General features: G+C 45.5%; 1 protein-coding gene across 5 annotated transcripts; it reads right to left on the bottom strand.

Annotated features, from left to right (window-relative positions):
• Positions 1-461: 461 nt before the first annotated feature.
• Positions 462-21,323, bottom strand: ANKRD16 (ankyrin repeat domain 16). 5 transcript variants are annotated; one of them, XM_067534877.1, is made up of 8 exons: positions 20,956-21,298; positions 20,013-20,366; positions 15,511-15,731; positions 12,080-12,122; positions 10,627-10,735; positions 8,209-8,370; positions 2,251-2,329; positions 462-662 (listed from the first exon to the last, which is right to left on the bottom strand). In XM_067534877.1, exons 2-8 carry the CDS (start codon positions 20,348-20,350, stop codon positions 502-504), a joined length of 1,113 nt encoding a protein of 370 aa, XP_067390978.1. In that variant the 5' UTR covers positions 20,351-20,366; positions 20,956-21,298; the 3' UTR covers positions 462-501. The 5 variants fall into 5 exon arrangements, with proteins under 5 accessions (XP_067390978.1, XP_067390977.1, XP_067390979.1 ...); XM_067534876.1 differs by having other exon boundaries at positions 20,923-21,298; XM_067534878.1 differs by lacking the exon at positions 8,209-8,370 and having other exon boundaries at positions 20,923-21,299.
• Between the last annotated feature and the right edge of the window lie 84 nt (positions 21,324-21,407).

Below are 21,407 nucleotides of genomic sequence, written 5' to 3' on the forward strand. Positions count from 1 at the left end.
GCGGCACCACTGTAGCGCTTCAATGAAGCCGCTACCTACACTGACAGGAAGGGTACTCCACCTCCCCGAGAGATGGTAGTTAGGTCGATGGGAGAATACTCCCATCAGCCTAGTGCCGTCTACAGCAGGGCTTAGGTCAGTTTATCTGCATTGCTCAGGGATGTGGATACCAACTCAGCAACCAAGTAGCTAGTGCAGGAACTGGTAGAGATCCTATGATGAGGAGCACTATACAAGTGTCTGTAAGTACTGTCCTATGGAGTGTATTATCTCCATTAGAGCCTTGGGCCAAAATCTATTTCAAATGAGAAGTTCCTATGTAGCTTTATTCTTAATATATTTCCAGTGGGCTCTTTCACTCTGTCCTTACTCAGGCATAAACTCCCATTGTTTTAAATAGGAGTCAGGCCCTCAGGATTTGGCCCTTTGTTAATAGTTATATCTGGCGTAACACAGAACAGTGATGCTGCAAACGAACTTTTATTCTCTCCTCTGTCAGTTTCATGCACTAACACTTATTCCCTTGAAAAGCTGGAGGACGTCCGGTTTCTTTGCAAGCTGCCGTGCAAACGTTCCAGTGTCGTCCAGAGAGTCCTGCAATCCAGCCTGCAGGAGAATCCACACACAGGCTGCATGCTGGCCTGCACACGCCATGTGCAGAGCTGTAAAGAGACAGGACACTGACATGGAAATGAAATCCACAAGTAGGGATTTGTATTTCACATGCAACGCAAATGTCAGACTCCCGGCAAAGGGAATTAACCCAGGAGAAACTGGCCACGGGTGAATAATGACTGCAATTCCTTTTTCAATTATCTCATGCAATCAGTGCCCTGCACTCTACAGTGGTGAGACTTGAAATTGGACTGCTGTGTCCATTATGGATGCAGACAATGGGGGGTGGGAGATTAAATAAGAATGTTTTGTGCAGCAAGGAGCTGCCACGTTCAAATGAAGTAATATCCGCCTAATCGTTGTATAATATCACTAGCAAGAACGACAATCTAAAATCCTTCAATCAATGGCTGACACTTTAACAGGAGACGGCCCGAGAAACTAGAGAATCTGGCCCTGTAAGTCTTGGAAAGGAAAGATTTGTACTGGGGGTGTGGCTAAGCTGTGTAATGGCTGGTTCCATTCACAGAATCCATGGAACACACAGATCAGTGCCTTGGTTGGTGTACACTGTTGGCTAGTAGCTCCATTGACTTCAGTGAAGCTATGCAGATGTAGGATCAACTGGCACACGGTCTCTAACCATACAATGCAACATGTGTCAGTCTTGCAGAGAAGCAAGGCTGCAGCAAGTTGATCAGGCTGTAACTGGGTTCCAGTACGGCTGTTGTGCCAGTAGGCCGTCCTGTCTGCACTTTGTCTGGATAGCTAGGATAGCCAGTCCGCCTGCCTCCTTCCTCAGCCCAATCCTGTCAAGCGCCAAGCGCCTTCTCCTTCCACTCCCTCTCAAATCAGCTGGGAGTTGAGAATGCTCGGCATCTTGCAAGAGACACTCAGCACCTCACAGCTCTCTGTACAGGAGGATATCCCAAACTACATGACACACACCAACAATCCTCTGCCACTAGCACAAACAGCTGAGGCACTGTGGGATACATATCCGGACTAAGCCAGAACATGCTGATACTAACACAGTAGGGCATCAAGGTGGTATGGATGAGCCACAGCTGCTGACTCAAGATCACGAAGGAAAAAATGCTGCTGTACGGGTACCCTGAACAGCTCACACTGTAACCGGGGCAGGTGAGTGTAACAGGGCCTGAACACCTGACCTACAGTGTAGACTGGGAGAGAGTGGGAGTGTCTGTGGGGGTGTTGAGGGGGGCAGAGAGTGACTGGCTGATTAGAGGGCTGTTCGTGATGATGCTAAAAACAAGCATTTAGATCAACCTGATCATGGTGAACATTTCTGGACAACCCATGAGTTGCCAGTTTTGGCATCATTTAAAGCCATTTCATTTTTAGAAACACTAAGCTGAAGGGTGACTCATTTATTATCATGCGCAGATGGCATTGCCAACTTAATGCAATTACTACGGTGACTAGATTTGCATCCAAATTCCACTTACTATTCATTTACAAGTCATGCATCTGGTCCTGGTCGCAGATTAGGCACTGAACATACTGTGCTGTAATCTTTCTGGGGCAGGGACCCTGTCTTCTTACCTGTTTTTAAAGTGCCCACCACAGTACGGGTACTCAAAAAACAACCACCAACCAACCAGAGGGCCTTACCAGATCGATTTTTCCCATCTTTGGCATGCAGATCTGCTCCGAGGGACAACAGCGTTTGGATGGTACTTGTATGTCCTTCCTGCATTTTTAAGCACAAACACATTTGTTGCATGTTTGCTCAGCAGAGTGAGCCCTTTAAATCTTTCATTCATGAGCCTAATACAACCTACAGGAGGGGGAATAGAAAAGCAGTGTTTAGAGAAGCTCTGTATATGGCCACCACCATAAACCACCTGGCAAACCTTTGAAGAGCTACTGATATAGGTGCAGATTCTTTGGTCCAGTCAAGGAGCAGAGAGGTGCGGACTGCGGTTCCCTGATCCTGGGGCCAACCATGGTCTGCCTCAGTTCCTGGCATATGTTAGAGCAGCTGTAAGTTGTATCTGGCTGCCAATATCCTCAAGGAACTACTCAAGCAGCCAGAGATCACCAAAGCACAGCAGTGTTCCTGCCACACCACCTCTTTTCCAGGAACATCCCTTACACAGGAACAGAGCTACCAGGACAGCTCTGTGCCACTCAGCAATTCCCCCATGCAGGGGGAATCTTCCACTAGCCCGATAAGCTATACTGGCTGCCCCTTTGTGCTGCCACAACAGTGCGAAGAGACCACAGCAGGACTGAGATTCTCTGGCCCTTGACCAGCACTTCGGTGTGACATTTGTAATGGCCTCCCACGCCCATTACAGCTCTTTTGCCTTAACTGCTGTAAGCAGCATTGCAGGGGTTCCCCTATGATTTCATTGCTTCTGTCAAGCAAGGTCATTAGTCCTGCTAATGCTACCTGTAGAGCGGGCTACTATCATAACCCAAACTAAATAGAACAGCCACATTTGGAAAGTGTGAGAGAGAGTGTAGCGCCCAATCCAGTCAGGGGCTGAGTGCCCTCAGCTCCCACTGAAGTCACCAGTAGAAAGGAAGTCAGATGGAGTTGAAGGCAGTCCGTACTTCTTGGGAATGTTCATCACCTTATCGTGAGTGTGACACTCTGTCTAAAAGCAACACCCCAAAAACCCCATATAATTAGGATATATGCTGTACAAAATATGCCTTGTGAGGTATCATTTTAAAAGTCTTGATCTGCTAAACATTAATATCCTGGTGGATTGTATGTGCTATTATGGTACGTGAAGTTATAAAATATTGCTGAAAATGCTACTAGAACATGATTTAAGGTGGGAAACTCCCACAAACAGCCTTTCAGGCACAACACTGGTGTGGCCAGACAGCGTTGATGACTATTCCTCGCCCATTCAAGGAAAGAATCCACTAGCAGGGATTGTTGACAATGGGGACTTCACTGAGGAGGCACGTAGGCAATGGACCCTGACTGACCAATGAGAACGACCCCCCCAGGTCACAAGCTCAAGACTATAAAAGAAAGGGAGAGAGATGATCACTTGGCTTTTCTTCCCCCCCAGCTTAACAGTTGAAGGACATCAGGAAGACAAAGAACTTTGTCCTGGGGGAGGGGTGGTCCCAGGCGGGGAAAGCAGTCTATGCCCATGTACTGAAGATCTGTAGCTTGCTTGCAATCTCTCTCAGGGTGAAACATTTCTAGATTCAAATCCTGTTAGTGTTTGGAATTTAGACTGCGATCTTAGTTTTATTTCTTTGGTAACTATTTCTAGTCTCTTTATGCTTACTATTTACAATCACTAAAAATTTATATTTCTGTAGTTAATAAACTGTTTAATTTTTTTTTAACTTAACCAGTGTGGTTTTTGAGTGAAGTGTTTAGGCACTCTCAACTCAGGTTAACAGAGGCAGGTACATATTCTCACCACATCAAAGGGGACAGACTTATTAACAAGCTTGTCCTGGACAAATCTTTGACCAGTACAAGATAGTATAATCTCGGGGTGCACTCCTGTAGTGAAGAGCTTAGGGACAGTGGGGTTACTGGTTGATGCCTTGCTCTATGATGGGTATATGAATGGTTGAGGCAGAGTATTCATGTGACACATTTGGGTGTGTAGCACCATCTGTTGTCATGTTGGGTGATAATAGGGTCTGGAGGGGCTGTCTGTGTATCATCAGCAGAAGCATGGTTGGAGCTCAGCCCAGCTTGCAAGGGTGAAGAGATTCAGCAGTACCCCAGATTCAAGCTGTATCAGTGTGTAGTCCATGACAGTCAGTACCAGTGAAAGATCCTTTTTCAAACCCTGGAGACTGAAATCCTCAGCCTAGCCACTTAACAGATATAGTATGGGCAGTTTGCCTCATACTCCCTGCTAGTTAACCTTAACTCGATCTGATGGGAATCACCTCTAGGGGATGAAAGGATAATTTTTTTATCCTTGTCTTCTCAGTTGAAATGGTCAACATGGGAGCCCATTACTGCTAACTGTAGTGGTGGGTTTTGTGATGTGGATCCCTATCTCCTGTACCAAGGGTCCCACCAATTCACTTATTGGCCACTCCAGTCACGTATGTAACAACAAAAATCATGAAGGCCAGCCCAGTGGTCAAGTAGAACCGAGTTGTTGCTGCCACATAAGGAATCTAGAGTCAGGTCTTAAGTGTATCCCTTCTTCACCAAGCCAGCAGAGGAAAAACACTCAGCCCCTAGAGGGAAGAGAAAAGTGCTCTCCAGCCATCCCTTCTGCTCTGAGCAGAGGGATGGTAGGCTACTAAGATGCACAGCCTTTGAAACAGAGACAGCCCCAGAGAGCTGCAGCAGTAGCCTTGGCCCCATTTGTGGCTCTGCTCCTGGATGTGATCCCGGTCCCCGGTTCCACTTCTAGCCCTCCCAGGCCCTGGCTCCCGGCCCTGATCACGGCCCCTGAATGCGGCTCTGGCACTGCTCCCGACTGTGGCTCCCAGGGACGGGCCGGGGGGGGAAGGGAGAAACGCAGACCAGGTAAGGGGGAGTGTAACTCAAAAAGTTTGGGGACCACTGTTTTAGAGCAATCCTGAATCCTGGAAAACCCTCCTGCAAAAGACGACGGGATCCTAGAGCCTCTAAATGCCACCAGTCCTCTTATTCAATAGAGTTCAACTGACATGAGAAGTGGAAGTCAAAGGCTCCAGAAGTGAAAGGCTGTGACTGCTCTGAAGATTTTAAAGAAATTTGCCACTTTTGCTCTATCACCCGTACAGCTCCAGCCATGCTAGAAAAGGAAGGAGAGCTCATGTAGAATGACTCCCTGGTGACAGAGGCCTAAAGATGCCTCTTGTTAGCATGTTAGCACATTTAAGGTGTTAGCTGATCTTGCCTTTCCCCTCCAACCATCACTATGATCAAACGACTAAGGCCATGTCTACACTATGGCATAGCCCCGTAGCATAGACGCAGCCTACAGTGACAGAAAGGGCTTTTCTGTCATTGTAGGAACATTACTTCCCCAAGCAACAGTAGCATTCTTCCATCAACCTATCTGTGTTTACACTGGGGGTCAGGGCGCATAGCTATGGTGCTCAGGGGTATGGATTTTTCACACCCTTGAGTACCATAGCTATGTCAACCTAAATTTGAATTGTAGACCAGGCCTGAATCAAATTGTTTTTATTCTTTGCTGGCCAGTCAGCCCTAGGAGCCCTGATTCACTGTTAACAATGTAAACATTGGCAGCTGATGATTTCTTAAAAGGATTAGTCTTCATTAGGAAACAGTGTTTTCTCCCACATTGGAAATCTGGTCTGATTACTACTGAAGTCTAGGATTGACACTAGTGGGGGTGTATTTTAGATCAGAAACCTATGTCTTATTCATAGCTTCTAACCGCTATCTATTTGCTATTTATTTGCATTAGCCCTGAGAGCACTGGCATTTTCTGAAGGATTACTATATTTGTAGAATCTTACAAGAACAGAGATTGCCTCAGTGACACGGACTAATGATCCTTCGAGTCCTGGATCTTTTCTCTGGCTCTAGCCAATTTTGGATGCCTCAGAGGAAAATTTAACCCTCCCATTTCTCCTAAATAACGCTAAATAAATAATGCTGATTTGGCTGTTTCTTCTTCACACCAGCTAATTAGGCTTTGTTCTGCAGCATGTGTGTGGATAGCCCCCATTTGTGTCCTTCTCTCCTCTTTCCCATTTACTGGGTAAGTCAGCAGCCTAACAAGCTGCAATTCCCTCTATTCACAGCACCCAACGCATTACTGTGTGCACACATCGATAGCAATAAAAATCGTGAGCCAGCAGATGGTTTAGCTACAACAGCCTTAGCAGCAAATTGAGTTGAAAGCATAATTTGATTTTAATGTATTTATAAATGAAAAAAAACCCAAAACAAATTATGCTGCACATTGACACTGATTCTTAGAGAGGAACCAAAATCCATCAAACATTTTGCAAATCAGACTGTGTAGCTATTTGCTATGGCAGAGCTGTGATTTTTTCCAAAGCACATTTACATTCATCCTCCATCCCCGCAAAACACATGCTGTAAAATGTACTCTTGGCAGCCAAGAGGGCTTTCAACATAGTTCCTCAGTGAATAAGGAGGATAAGCTGGGAGAAAGGCCTCCTATGTGGGAGCCACCACGTGCCACAGATGGGATGGGATAGAAGAGGATAATGTTACTCGTTGTCTCGGTAAGTGCCACTGATGCATTTGTAAAAGAAGGATAAAGTGTCTAGACCGTGCCCTCAATGCTGCATGTTACAGTTCCTGAGACTGTGAGCTCCTCTGGGCAGGGACCATCCCTCTTTGTGTGGTTAGAAAGCAGTTAGCACATCCTGGGGGCTGCTGCAATCACACAATAATAGAGAGGGTGCAGCAGGTCTGTACTGCCAGACCCCCAGAAGGGATTCCAGATGACAGCCTCCGGGCTCCTGGGCAGAAGACACTGGTGAAGCAGCAGTGCCACCACTCTTAGTACAGTATGATCACCCCTCTGTGCCCAGCCAGCAATGCTGGTTGATGCAGGGAGGGTAGGGAAAGAGCCATAGCCCATTCACAACCTGGTCCTCCTTTCCCCTTTCTAGCCCCTGAGGGCACACAGATGTAGTAGGAAGTAGTAGATGCTATATTTCTTTATTAGAATTCAAGACAGCCCCTGAGTAAGTGGCACAAATGGGAGTGTGGGAAGCTTCTTGTACCCTCTAAGACCTTGTACACCTGCACAGGGTCTGGCCGGAATTCAACCCAACCTATTAGCAAAAAGGGCTACCCTTCTCACTACTGTAGTGTTTCTCAAATGGTGTGCTGCGGAACCCTAGGGTTCCGCGGGCTGTGTTGAAGGGTTCCGCAAAGAAGCGGAACCGCACCGCTGAAAGTTAAAAAAAAAATCGGGTGCCACCGAACAGCTGATGGGGCCGCCGAAAACGGCTGAGAGCGCACCGCCGAATCAAGCCTACACCGCGCCGCCAAAAAGAGGAAGATTTTCTCCACTTTTCGGTGGAGGGTATGGCATGGGCGTGCAAGGGTTCCGGAGGGGAAATAAAATTGAGAAACACTGTACTACTGTATTAGCTGATTCAGCAGGGCACTGTGCTATAGTCTGAAATTGCTAGTGTCATTGTTGGTTCATGACCTGCAGGGTCCCAAACTGGTAGGGAGACAGGAAGAGGATGAGGAGGAAATTCGAGACATGGGTTACTTCCATTTCCACTCCAGCCACTGATGAGTGGGCAAACTGTAAGCTGCTGAGTCAGTCCAAGACTAAGGAGAACCTCAAACAAACACATGGCTAAGATCAGCCCTGCTGACTCCTGCTCTTGAGAGCTGCAGAGCACTTACAGCTCCCCTTGGCTATCCAGCCAGAACTCCCTTCAACTACCAGACTTCAGTACAGACCCCTGCAGACAACAGATTGGTGGTGCAACTCCTACGGCGTGTACAGGTCAACTCCAGCACATGGCACAAGTTGTACCGTTCTGCAAGGTGCTAACTGAGCCAGTCTTCAGATGGCATTCAGGGCAAAAACCATCCTGACATACTCATCATCTCTCTTACAGCATGTCAGCTTACAACCGCATTGCACAAGCAAGGGAAAGCCGACAAACCTTGGCTGCATAATGTAGTGCCGTGAGTTGGATTGACGTTGCTCTCACATTGACATCTACATCAAGATCAGAGACAAGGAACCGGATGGCTTCGTCCTGTGCCGTGACTGCTGCCTGGTGCAAAGGCTGGGCTCCTACTGCATCTGTAGCTGTATAACAGGCCTAGCAGGTGGGAAATAAGGAATCATGAACAGCCTTGCCAAATTGTTGCCAACCTGGGTACAAACGATGTGTCTGTCCATTGTCATGACAATGACAATAAAAAAAAAAAACACATAATATTTTACTCATCCTTCAAAAGAACGACTCACCTGAGTCAGGTAGGATTATGTAATATTGGTATAAAACCCTTGTGTGTACAGTTGCATCAGCTCATTTACCAAGCTTTTAAAATGATTGGCAAAGGCTTCTGGGCCCATTTCTCTTCTCACTTGCACTGGTGTAAAACAGGAGTAACTTCATTGACATCAGTGAAGCTACACCAGTCTAAAACCAGGACAGGCCCATAGTCTTTCCAAATGCATGGAACACAATATTCTAGCTACAACAGGATCATCATTTCAGAGTATGCTGACATTTTGATAAACATCTAGCCTATCAATGGAATCCGGTCCCAACATGTAAAGGGAGGCTTTCAGGTCAAATGTTGCCAATTCTCACAATTTTATAGCTAGTCTTGTGATATTTAGTATTTTTATTAAAGCCCGAGCTTCTGGAGTTATGTGAACAGGTATGAACAGCTTTCACTTAAAACATAGGTATGGTTTTAGCTCTGAGAAAATGTTTAGCCGAGAAAATGTCGAAGACCAGAAGGCAAATAAAAAGAATGCAAAATGCATTAATATGGTCACGGATCAGGATGTGGGTGTTTAGGCCCAGTAGCTGGAACAATGGCAGTCAGGCCTAGTAGAGGGAGCAGTGGCGGTCAAGAACTAGGAGTCAGAGTCAATGGTCAGAGTCAAGGTCAGGAACCAGAAGTCAGAGCCAAGGGTCAGAACTGGAATCAGGGAGCAAGCAGGGTTGGAGCGGATTGGAGCAGGGCTGGGAGCAGAGCTGGCATGGGAGCAATACAGCTTGTAGGCATACGTGCTGAACAGCCATTGGCCTAACGCTGCTGCTGGGTTTAAGAGCACATCTGTGGGTTCCTCCAGCCAACCCGGCTGCCTGGCTAATCAGGTGATTCAGCTGCAAGTCCTCTGTTGCTCACTTGGGAGGCAGAGGGAGCTGGTCTCACGTTCAGCGGCAAATCCTAATTCCTCACAAAGTTTTTATACAAAATCTGATGATTCTTAAGCCAATTTTAAGATTTGGAGGGCCTGATTCTTGATTTTCGAAAACCTGGAAGTTGACAGTACTGCCTGTTAGTGTTTGCAATCCAAACGGCGCAGCACTGAGCTAGCGCATGAAGACCAGAAATGAAACTATTTAGAAACCGAACAGTCTCTTCCCATTGTCCATGCGGGTGAGAAATGGAAAATAAAAGCCAACTTCACCAACAGTGAGAAATAAATTAGATTTGTTTATATGATTTGCGGGTTTTATAGTGTAAGTTGACAACAGAACATACGTAATGAAGTGTTTTGTTATTTTAAATATACAACTGGATCTAACAGCAGCCTTATGATCATTTTAGAAGGAAATCAGAGGTCATTAGAAAGAAATACAGGGAGCAACAGCTGTTATAGGTGGAGAAAGTTCACTTCTTACACAGCCAGCCTGCTGTGGAAATCTACTGGCTCTCAGGTTATCACTCACAACTGTCAGAAGAAACTCTAGATCAAATATGGTATAAACACAGGCTAGAGATCCAGGAGTGCCTGAGTTTTAATCACAGCTTTGACATCAGCTCCTTCTGTAGCTTTAGGCAAGTAAGTCACTTTACCTGTTCTGTGCCTCAGTTTCCCCATCCATAAAATGGGGACGATAAACACTCCTGTGACATAGCGATGTAAGTGTGATGATCAGTTACCTAGTTAGGATTTATATAAATCATTCTGAAGAGGAAAAGCTCTAAGGCCCAGATTTACAAAAGCACTTAAGCAACTCGCTCCCACTGAAATCATGGGTAGGTAGGTGCCTGCATACCTTGGGAAATCTGGGCCTAAGTATTAACCATTAGGGCCCAGCTGTGAAGGCCTTCTCGCTACTCATATGAGTAGACCCACTAAGCCAATGATAACTTGGTATCACCTCACCAGTGGGAGTCACACATTCTGGTTTTTAGCAGAATCACCACCGTTAGCCACACCACTCACTTTTTACTCAGTCCTTCTGTTAACTTTAGTGGGAGTCTGCCTGAAAAGAGTCATCAAGATATGGCCCCATACGACTACACGAGCTAATAATGCCCTCTTTGCTGGGTTGCGTTTTGTATCTGGATCCTGGAGAAAAGACAATGTAGGTCTCTTGACACCTTACCTTATACTTTTCTAGAAGCAGCCGGGCTATGTCGATGTGCCCGTTTTGTATCGCATCCATAAAGGGAGTGACTCCACATTTGTCCCTGCTGTCAGGTTCATACTGGCACCTTGAAAAGATCATAAAACACGTGCTTGAGAAAAGAGAGGGCCAGATTCACTCCTGCGCGCCAGCTGCTTTGTGTTTTTGGAGCAGTGCATAGCAGCTACGCAGTAGTGTAGCTGGAGTGTTTCAGTGAATTTGACCAGAAGGATTTAGTCCTGTATGTGAGGCATTCCAGCTAAAATGATCACATGCCCCTCTCTCTCTGTCCCGTGTTGTATCATATTGGGTGCTGGCATGTGCCTTTAGAGTGACCCTGAGCTCTTTGGGGCACAGAGTTGTGATTTGTTTGGCCCAATTCCTGCAGGTTGAATTTCTCTGCCATGCGTGTGTGTGTGCGTGCGCGGGAGGGGGGCAGAAGTCTATGTACCATTTAAATCTCACTTACAGTCTCTGAACAGAACTTCTGTGGAAGATAAGTGGCGCACAGGCCATGGGTTGGCATAGGGGTGAATTGCACCTTTATTGCACAGTGTACAAAGACAGCACTACATACATTATTATCATTGCAAGCCAAACACAAGAACCTTACTCAGGCAGAACTCTCATTGGACCTGAGTAAAGACTGAGTCAAAATTGAGGATCTGGCCCAACACCACCATGATGGGTTAAATCCACCCCATGCCAAGGGTTTAGTGGGGCTGGGAGGAGTGTGAAGTCTACTATTGTGGAGGCTGTGGATGGAGATGGCTATAGCCTCCTTTTTCCAAGTGTATCTTCAACAGTGGGCAGCGCTGGTCAGGAAGAAAGTATGGCCAGAATGGCTAGGGGCGAACCGATTCAATGCAGTCTCCCCTGCCAGGACTCTATGGAGCCTCAGGCAGAAAATATAGCTACCCCTGGCAGAAAGCACGGAGGAGGATGGTGTCCTCACCTCAGGGTGAACCCCTGCTCCATTGCTCAGTGGGTCTCACTGGCACAGGCAAATTCAGTAGCTGGGATCAGTCAAGCTCAGAGGAATTACACCAGGGATAAATTAGGCTCAGATGGTTCTCTCATCGTCATAAGGACTCAGACAAACTGAAGGCAACAGGAGAGATTCAGCAAGAATAAGAGCCTGGTTACGTAATTGGGGCCTATGACACAGTGAATACTGAGGCAATCCGGAGAGTAAATTTGTCTGAAATCACCATAATCAGCTGTGAAAAGTGAGAGGAAATTGATACGTTCCCAAGGCTCAGAAACGTGCAGCTGGGATTTCTCAATGTCATCAATGTTCTTTGTGTCTGTTTAATCAAACAGGGCACATGCTCTAAATAAAAGGGGGCAGGCTGGGAGGAGGGAAGAGAAAAAGAGTGTGTGGGTGGGTAGTTAGATTTCACAGAAAAATTAGGACAGGAAGCCTGCTTACCGCTCAAGAAGCGTTTTCACTACGTCAAAACAGCCATGCATTGCTGCGGGAGAGAGGAAGTAGATGGTAATTCATGTTTTCATGTTTCCTCCCACCTACAAAGGAAAAATAAGTGGGTCTGGGCCCCTTTGGGCTTATCTGTGATGTATAAAGAAGTCCTGAAAGATTTTTAATTAAAACCTTTCGCTGCTTGTTATTTTTATTTTAGACGTATCAGGAATATCCAATCTTCCCTATGTCCTCCAAGGACTCTCCAGACAAAACATGAGAGAGAAGTGGAGAGAAAGCTTTATTTGCCCTGAAGTGCATGTGTGTTTTGAATCTTAACAAACATTTCTTTTCTTTTTTTGTTTGTCAGGCCTTTACGTGTCAAGTAAAACTAACACAAAACAAAGAGTTTAAAACAATCTGAAAAATATTCCCTTCCACTCTCAATTGTTCATGTTTTGCTTCCTTGAGAATTCAGATGGGCATGGCTCAGAACATCACACTGAGCTCGTAGTTGGGAGATGAGAGCAGGCATGCAAGGAACATGCACTTAGCCTTGTGGGGGGAAAAACCCAAGGTAAAAAAGCTCTTAATTGCAAATATAAAATCCTCTCTGGCCTTCCTGACACGATAGTGCAGCAAAATGGGAGAGGAAACCCTATTTTTCCCCCCATTTTCTTTGTAGGCCACCTGTATATAATAAAACCAAACTCACAGCTGCTACTAGCAGGCTATTTACTCATTTTGATTAAAGGGTTAGATAACACAGTAAATGTTTTAGTCTCCACAACCACAGAACTGTGGTTGAAGAAGGAATCTCAGCATATGTTGCATCTTAACTTTATGCTTTAATAGCAGCACTGTCAGCCTCAAGAGATCAAAAATCATGAGTCAGACCTGCAAAAATCACAAAATTGAAAAAATCATGAGATTTTTAGTTTAGTCTGTCTTTGAACTTCTTAATTCCCCTTTATTCCTCTGCCAACGTGTGTAACAATTTCAGGTTAAAAAGTCAACCTCTAATGCACCCAAAAATGCATGCCTCTCCCTGGCTACGCAGATTGAGATGCCTGCCTCATCCCTAAGACAGGGGAACTGCCATCCACTTCTTATTACTGTCTTGATCCAGAAGCAGCACTTCCCTGCCTCCCACTACCCTGGAATTTCTCTTCCTGGGACCCAGCAGTGCTACTTCCCTGACTCCACCCCTCCTCCCTCCAGCTGCCACAGGACTCTCTCTCTGCTGTAGGACCATATGTGGCCGGGCAGGCCTGTGTCCTTAGCCCCAAGCCCCCTCGCAGAGCTCTACCCCCCACCTAGCGCTGAAAACTGTGAGATCAGGGGAGTTTCTCGTGTCATTGCAACAGTTCCTCCTGCAGGCACCAAAATTCTGTGACCCTCTGGTCAGTTTGCAAGAGGTGGCAACACTAGCTGCTTGGACAGGACTCCCCCTCTCCACTGTCATCCCCAAGCTGGGGGGCCACCATTCAATCCTCTCCATCTCCTACCCCATCACTGTTTTCTCCATCCTTCTCAGCCTCTCTCCTGCCCCCTGTAATCACTCTCTCCTCCAGGGCCTAGCATAACAGAGCCCCGATCGCTGATTCACACCTACATCTCTCAGGGCAACAGGTGGTGCCAAATGGGAACACCCGTCACACAAATGGGAGGCGGGGTTGGGGAAGCAGCTACCCCCAACCCTGGTGAGAACTGGGCACCGCCATGTGTGAACCAGCATCTACAGGGCCCTGCTCCTTTTGGGGGGGGAGGGGGAGGAAGAGGGTCTGAGCCCCCTCTCTACCCCTTCATATGAGCTGAGATCAAGAGGGGGCAAAGCATCCCAGTTCCCCATGCTGCCTCAAGTGCTATGGTCACCCAGCGTTGCCTTGTGGGCATCCAGAACATTTAGTTCAGTTGCATTCAAACCTCTGAAAGTCAGGAACTGAAGAGTTAAAGTAAAGCAAACAAACTTCAGAAATCCAGGAAGTAGAGAAGGTGGATGCCACCCCCACTAGGCAACGTTAGCTCTGTCTGCCCTCTTTGAGCGAGAGCAGAGCATGTGAGCACTGGAGGACAAAGTCTAATCAACATTTTCTCTTCACTAAGGCAAAACTCAGGTTTAGGTCAGGTGCCGCAACTGGAGCTACCTACACCTGGGCCTACAGTCAAATGCTAAGCCCACTCCCCACAAACCACCCAGACTTGCTAAATGTTATCTCTTCGCCCTTGCCTTGAGGATTCCTTCCGAGACGTGGCCTTTACTCACCCCTCGCTAAGTCCCAGAAACCACCAGACTGCAGACAATCCCCATGACAAGACGACGCCTGGGCACTGCTATTGACACAGCCTACAGAGCTCAGCACTGAGATGAGACACACTTGATACCAGAAGCTACACGCGCCTTTTTCTCATATTGCAGTCACAGCTCTGCCAAGCTGTTCAAACTGGTCCCTCTACCATTCAGTACACCTACACCTTACACATGAATGCAACTGCAGCACTTTCACATTTAATGCTGGAATTCAAATTTACGGAACACAACACAAACAATGATGGCACGTTCTTTCAGTCCTTCCTCATATCTACTTAGTATAGACGTATACATTTTAAGGACAGAAGGGACTATTAACTAGTCTGATCGCCTATATAACACAGAGAATTCCATACAGTTACCGCTGTGTTGCACCTAATAACTTGTGTTTCACTCTAGCATCTTCCAGAAAGGCTTGACTTGAAGATCCCAAGCGATGGAGAATCCACCATTTCTCTTGGTTGTTTGTTAAACTTTGCCTCATCCTTACTGACTCATCCCCAGGGGCTATTGGCAGCTCCAGAGGGGCAGAATTAAGGTTGTGTTGTGAAGGTGATGTGAACCTTAACTGTTCATTTCTTAGTTTTCAGAAGTTTGAATGTATCTGGAAGGGCACAAGGCACAGACAAGCAACCTTAACTCTGTGTTAATGATGTTTTGGGGGTATTTAGTTAATTAAGCCTCAAAATACTCGTGTGAGGCATGGTGAGTATCCCCATTCACAGATTGTTAGTGAGGTACAGAGCTGTTAAAGAACACTGAGTGAAACAGTGAGGGAATCTGAACCTAAATTTTGGCACCCACAGTGCTCTCATCACAAGACCCCACTCCCTACCGTTCATGTTGTTAGAATATAACGCACACTTTGCACAGGTGTAGGAGGACTATACAACAAGCAAGGCAGTGGAGAATCAGACTTGCATGCCAATCCAGGTAGGCTTCCAATCTATTAACAGCCCCTACACCCAGCACAGATTATCCATACTCCTACCAGCAGCAGATTATCAGCCTTCACACAGGCACAGGTCACAGCTGCTGTTTTAGGGACAACTGCAAAAATTATAGCCTTATGCTCTTCTAATCCCTGAATGATACAAATCTCTTCTGGGGCCATTAAAAGTAGGCTCCATACCTGCTGTGTGCAGAGGAGTTCTCTTTATTTTGCTTTCTGTGTTCCAGCTGCTCGGAGACACTGTGAGCAAGTACTGGATGATCTGGGGATCACCCTCTCGACTTGCTATATGGAAGCAATTCCAGCCATCTTTATTCTTTAACAATGGGTTTGCTCCATGCTCAATGAGATCTTTAATCACCTCCATGTTTTTCCTGGTGCAAGCCATCATGAGAGGAGTCCTAGAAAAGGGAAGGGAGAATAAACACTGTGCACCCTCATTATACCACCAGCTGCTGCACAGCTAGCCTCTAAGATCCAGGCTGCATTGCTGTAACCACTGAGTTTGAAGCAAGATTTAAGGTTGGTTATGGCCAATGAGGGTTCTAGTACAGCGTGTGGGGGCAGGTCACTAGCCAGGATTATCTGGGTATACCTCATTTAATCATTTCCCAGGCATCTGCAGGGGCCTCTGGCAGGTCCCCCGTTCTCTGCCTGTGGCACACAACAGTCTAGTCTCTTGTGGGCTGCAAAACTTTGGTCTCATTTTGGTGTTGGTATTGAAGGCCTGTGACATACAGGAGGTGAGACTGGCTGATCTAGTGTTTCCTTCTGGCCTGTGACTCTATGACGGTTTGGCCAGCCAATGTGGACTAGGACTATGGAGCTGGTGAGCATGATGCATTTTATCATCTTGTCCTCTTGCAGTTGGCCCACAGACAGGTCATATATGACCTACTAAAGCCACTACAAGCTCGGGGAGATCTCCTTTAATTCAAGTTATCGAGGTCTTCTTGTAGCCGAAGTCCTGGATTCTATGCCACGTGGATAGTTTGGCTGATCACCAACATGTCTGAACAAGTGCAGCATATGAACTCACGACACATTCTAGAGCACCCTTTTCTCACAGTTAGTTTGGTCACCGTGCCCTCTGGCTGGCTGGACCATTTGAGCTCAAGTGAGTTTAACCTAGTTTAAGGACGGCCATTAGAACTGATTTTTACAGCAGAATAATTGGAAAACGTGACAAAGGGTGACACTGGAAATTCTTCTCATCATAAGCAATCAATCAAGTTTATGTGCACATCAGCAATAACAATGCACTCTTGTTTTCCACTAACATAAGAGAGAAAAGAAAGGCAGTGTGTACTTGAAATTTTGTTCTGTTGTAGATACAGCTGGTCAGATCAGTACTTTTTACCCCATACAGTTCCATTCCCTTCATCAGCATCGACAGTTGTGATTGTAGATAACAAATCACAAATTGGACAAACCCCTTTTCCAAGTCAATATGTGCTAGCCACAGTGAGATACTCATCTGATGCAATCAGCACAAGTGTGATGCTTCATACAATTTTTTTTTTTTTTTTTTTAACATTAAAGACTGTTCTCATTACACTAGGGGTGTGAAAACCTGGTAAGACTGTGGATTGCATTGGCATCTTCCTAAGACCTTAAGAACCATCCCCAATTGGTATACATAATAAAAGTAATGACTATCTGTACTTAATATTGTGACCCCTTCATCTGAGAATCTCAGCATGCTTCATAAGCATTAATGACAACACTTACATCCAGTAGAGAAGTAAACAATTATTATTCTCATATTCAGATGGGGTAACTGAAACACAGTGCGACTTGCTGAAGGCCATAGCAAGTCAGTGGCAAAGTCAGGAACAGAACCCACAAATCCTGACATCCAGTCTGATGTCCCACAAGCCCATCCTTTTATATGTAGATTAAATTAATGCATACAACTGTAATAATATTTGATTTGGTGATATCTCCTATTTTTTAATTGAACTGCAATAAACACCTACATTTGATCACCTGTGGCTTCACCCCAGTGCTATAGCCCACATTTGAGTATCAAGACACACTTTGGGTACCACCTGACTAGCATCTGATTCTTGCACTCATTTATGCACATGTTTAACTATACACATGTGAGTAATCCCACTGATTTTGATGGTACTATTCACATGCAACTGTACCTAGTGATTACAGGATCAGGACCTAGATTTGCAATCTCTTAGCATTTCTTTCAACCTCGCAGTGGGTATTTTTTTTGAGCATTCTAGTGTGCTCTAAGCAGATCAGAGAATATTGTCTCTGCCCCCGTCCCCAAGTAGTTTACAACCTAAACTAATCCTCTGCTGCACTAACATGTCTCTAGCAAAACAGCAGCAGCTGCAAACCCTACCAGCCAACACCACATTCAGCTCACTGGAACTTCACAGTCTAGTTGGGACCATTTAAACACTAACATAATGAAGAATTGACAAGTCTCAACAAACACTCCACTCAATCCTCTCCCTTTTTATTCTCAGGATGGGATTATCACCTACTTATTCTTGGGAGATTTCATCAAATCAATCTAGGGCAGACACCCTGAGGTAGTCTTTCTCTGTTCACCCTCCTGTTTCTCTTTGGTTTTCCAATCTCACCTCCTGTTTGATGCCATTAGGGAGGAAACATAGCATCTTTAACAGCTGCTACAAGCTGTCCGGCATCTCAAGAAGGCATGTTGTAGAGTCATATATGGTCTGTGAAAACAACGAGAGTCCTGTAGCACTTTAAAGACTAACAAATTTAATTTCTGCAGGCCTAAGCTTTCATGGGCTGCAACCCACTTCATCAGATGCTTACTCCTGGCAAGGCCACTGCATTACCCAGCTCCTTCCGTGGAAGATTGACTATTCCAGATTGCATGCAGTTTGCAGCAGCAGACTGCCAATTGGTTGGCTGGGTTGCTACCATACAGACACCCTTAGTTGCTGCTTCATTGACCTGATTTTGTCAGCCTACATGCACATGCCAGTATAAGGGATAATAACATGACAACGGCTTGATTGAAGTAAGTAACTTTTGAGCAAATATAAGCCGATCAGCACTGTTGTTAAAAAAGGGGTGCATAAATAAATCATAATGTGTTACAAAAGGGAGGTAGGAAAACAAATCCCTTAAAGTAAAATCCAGAAAGTTCTCCACTGATTTCTATAATCCATGCTGCATGTGGCATCCTGTGGTAGGCAAAAAAACCACAGGAGTCAGAGATGGAAAAAGACATCACCTGCTCCATTTCCCTGGCAGTACTGTATTGTTCTTCACTATACAGATTTAAGAACTTTATCTAGCCTTGTTTTCAATGTGCCAAGCAAAGAGGCCTCCACCACTTCCACAGCATAAAGACTCTAATCTCTTCTCTCAGGTAATATCTACACTACAGAGCCTATACGAGCACTATCCCTAGTGTAGATGCAGTGTACCCCAACCAAACCAGGAATTCTGCTGATGTAGGAACACCCTCCTCCCCAAAGGATATTAGCAATGCTGACAGAAGCACTCTTCTTTCGGCATAGCTGCGTCTACACTGACGGTTTGGTTAGTTTAGCTGTGTCACTGGGGTGTGACTTTTCTATACCCATGACCAACACAACTATGCTGGTATAAGTTTTTAAGTGCAGACCAGGCCTCAGGTTTTCAACTGCGGCAGGAGATGAGTGGCTGTATATTGATGTTAAGGGTGAATCTTTCCCCTGTCCCCCAATTTTGTTATGTATTGCATGAATAGTATACATACACCCAAAGAGTTTGGTGATTGGGTAAATAAATAAAGTGAATACTAGATCTTGCTTTCAGCAAGTTTTCCCATACTACTTCTTACATTTATCTTTTTAACCACATTAACCTGATATTGGCAATGATTTAACAGTTTAACTGCTAGTGTAGATGGGACAAAACTCATTACATTTACAGAAAGCATGATGGATTCTCAAGTAGGCAGAGATTTAGTCTTTTCTTTGCTAAAAGTGCATAGTATATATAAGGCCACATATTGGTATCTTCAATCCCAGTGCAACTGAATTCCAGGGCAAGGGGCTAGGCAAACAAGTATGTACTGTCGCTTTTGGAATCCATAGGAATGAAAGGTGCCATGGGAATATTAGGTATCAACATATCTGCATTTATTGTGTGAGACAAGTGTATTCCCTGCTTACCCTAATTATGTCAATGTCAGTACTAAACTGACTAATGATTTGTAATTATAAGGATTAGGTTAGTACCTCCTATTCATGTTCTAATTTCAATTTTAAATATTAACTGAGAACTTTATGCTGCTTCATGTGATGGAAATCCTTTCCCTCCACCACCTTGGTGAATAATGCAGCTTCATTTCCTTGGAGTAGTACTTTACCTTTTTATAGCAATTTTCTTCTGAGAATATTATTATTTATATTACCATATCATTATTTGTGTTATCATCAGATCTGCACTGTGCTAGCCACTATATGTGAATTTGTCATTCACTCATCCTTTTAATATCTGGGCACCCTAGATTTTAAAGATGGGGAAACAAGCACAGAGCTTAGTGATTTGACTGGGGTCATTCAGTGAGTCAGTGGAAGATCTGGATTAGATTCTGATTCCTGGACCTATGCTCTAACTATTAGACAATACTTCCTCCTAAACACATTTCAAACACTAGCCAGATCCTACAGTGAAATATGCCAGTGACCTACCAGTCTGCCTTTTTCAAGCAGTCTATCTCTGCACCTTTATCCAGCAGATACAACACACAGTCCTTGTGACCCATGGAAGCCGCTTCGTGGAGGGGCCTTTTGTAGTCATTATTAAACATCTCGATGTCCATTTCCAAGGTCTCTACTAAATGGGTTAGAACGTTCAGGTGACCGTGCCTGGCTGCATAGTGCATTAGAGTGTCTCCAGATTTCCCATAGTGTTTCCGCCTCACTTCCTTGGTCATATTCTCATCTCTCTGCAACTCTTCTTTGAAAAGGTCTAGCCTTCCTTCTTGAATCAGCCTGAGAAGTTTTTTCTGATTTTCGGCTTCAGCCATATATTTTCTGTGGCTCCTAAGACATTAAAAAACAAAACAAAACAAAAACAAAACAAAAAAACCAGGGTTGGGACAGCGAGATTTCAAAATAAAATTAGTAATGAGATTTAAAGGCTAAAATGAAAATCCAATATCATAAAAACAGCCTTAACATAAATCCAAAACAAGGGTGTCTCCCACCAAATGAGGCAGACATGGCAAGTCTCCAATATCTGACATCACAGGGTTAAAATAGCCACATGAAAATATCTAGAGAGGATGTGTGTGTGTGAGCAAGTGGAGGTTCCTAAGTGGGCAGGGAAGCTTAAGTGGATAAGAAATTCTTACAATAATCTGTGCCTGAGGAAAAAAAAAAAGTCTTATAAATCTCCCCTCCCCCCCCCCCCCCAATAACTGAAATGCAGATGCAGTAAATACGTCAGTAAATAAAGCAGTCCTGGATCTTATGCATAAAGCCAGCAGTTATAATTTAACACCAGCATTTGCAACAGTCAGCCATAAAATTATCATTTTAACAAAGCTCAACACAAAAGCTCGTGGGCTCAGCTACACAAAATGAAAAAGCCACTTGCATCTGTCACATGGAAACGGTGAAAGGCTCGCACCAGAGAGACCAGCGATGGCTTCTGTAGCTGCTGCTGCTGCTGCTGCTGCTCGCTGTGTCGCACCGAATTCCTTCCCCGCACACACGCTGCCTTCCTTTGGACACACACCACCTGCCCTGACAGCCCCTTTGTGTTCGGAGCACTGCGACGGCTGCCCCGGAGCAGAGCGATTCCCTACCTCGGGGCGGGATGGTTTAAACCCCCCTTCGCAAAGGGCGCCGAGGAGGGGCTGGCGGGCAGCGCTTGGGGGGGAGGGGGACTTTGGAGACTGTGGTTCAAGTCCCAGCGGGGGCCGGGCAAGGGTCGTGCCTCAGTTTCCCCACCTGCAAAATGGGGAGAGCCGCTTTTGTGGAGCCCCCCCGAGATCCGCTGATGAGACACCCTGGAGAAGCGGGGAGGGGGAGGCAGGGTTATTCCCAGCTGGCCTGGCCTGGCCTGGCCTCCTGCCTGGG

Source organism: Emydura macquarii, unplaced genomic scaffold, assembly GCF_026122565.2.
Source record: "Emydura macquarii macquarii isolate MOO-44397 ecotype Brisbane River unplaced genomic scaffold, CSIRO-AGI_Emac_v2 contig_3470, whole genome shotgun sequence".
Lineage (NCBI taxonomy): Eukaryota > Metazoa > Chordata > Testudines > Chelidae > Emydura > Emydura macquarii.

What these genes read in the sequence shown, in the direction of transcription:
- ANKRD16 (XM_067534876.1), bottom strand. An exon ending in AACTCCTCTGCACACAGCAG is followed by an intron (nt 12,123 to 15,510) that starts GTATGGAGCCTA and finishes TCTCTCCCGCAG; the next exon opens with CAATGCATGGCTGTTTTGAC. An exon ending in CACTACATTATGCAGCCAAG is followed by an intron (nt 2,330 to 8,208) that starts GTTTGTCGGCTT and finishes TTAAAAATGCAG; the next exon opens with GAAGGACATACAAGTACCAT.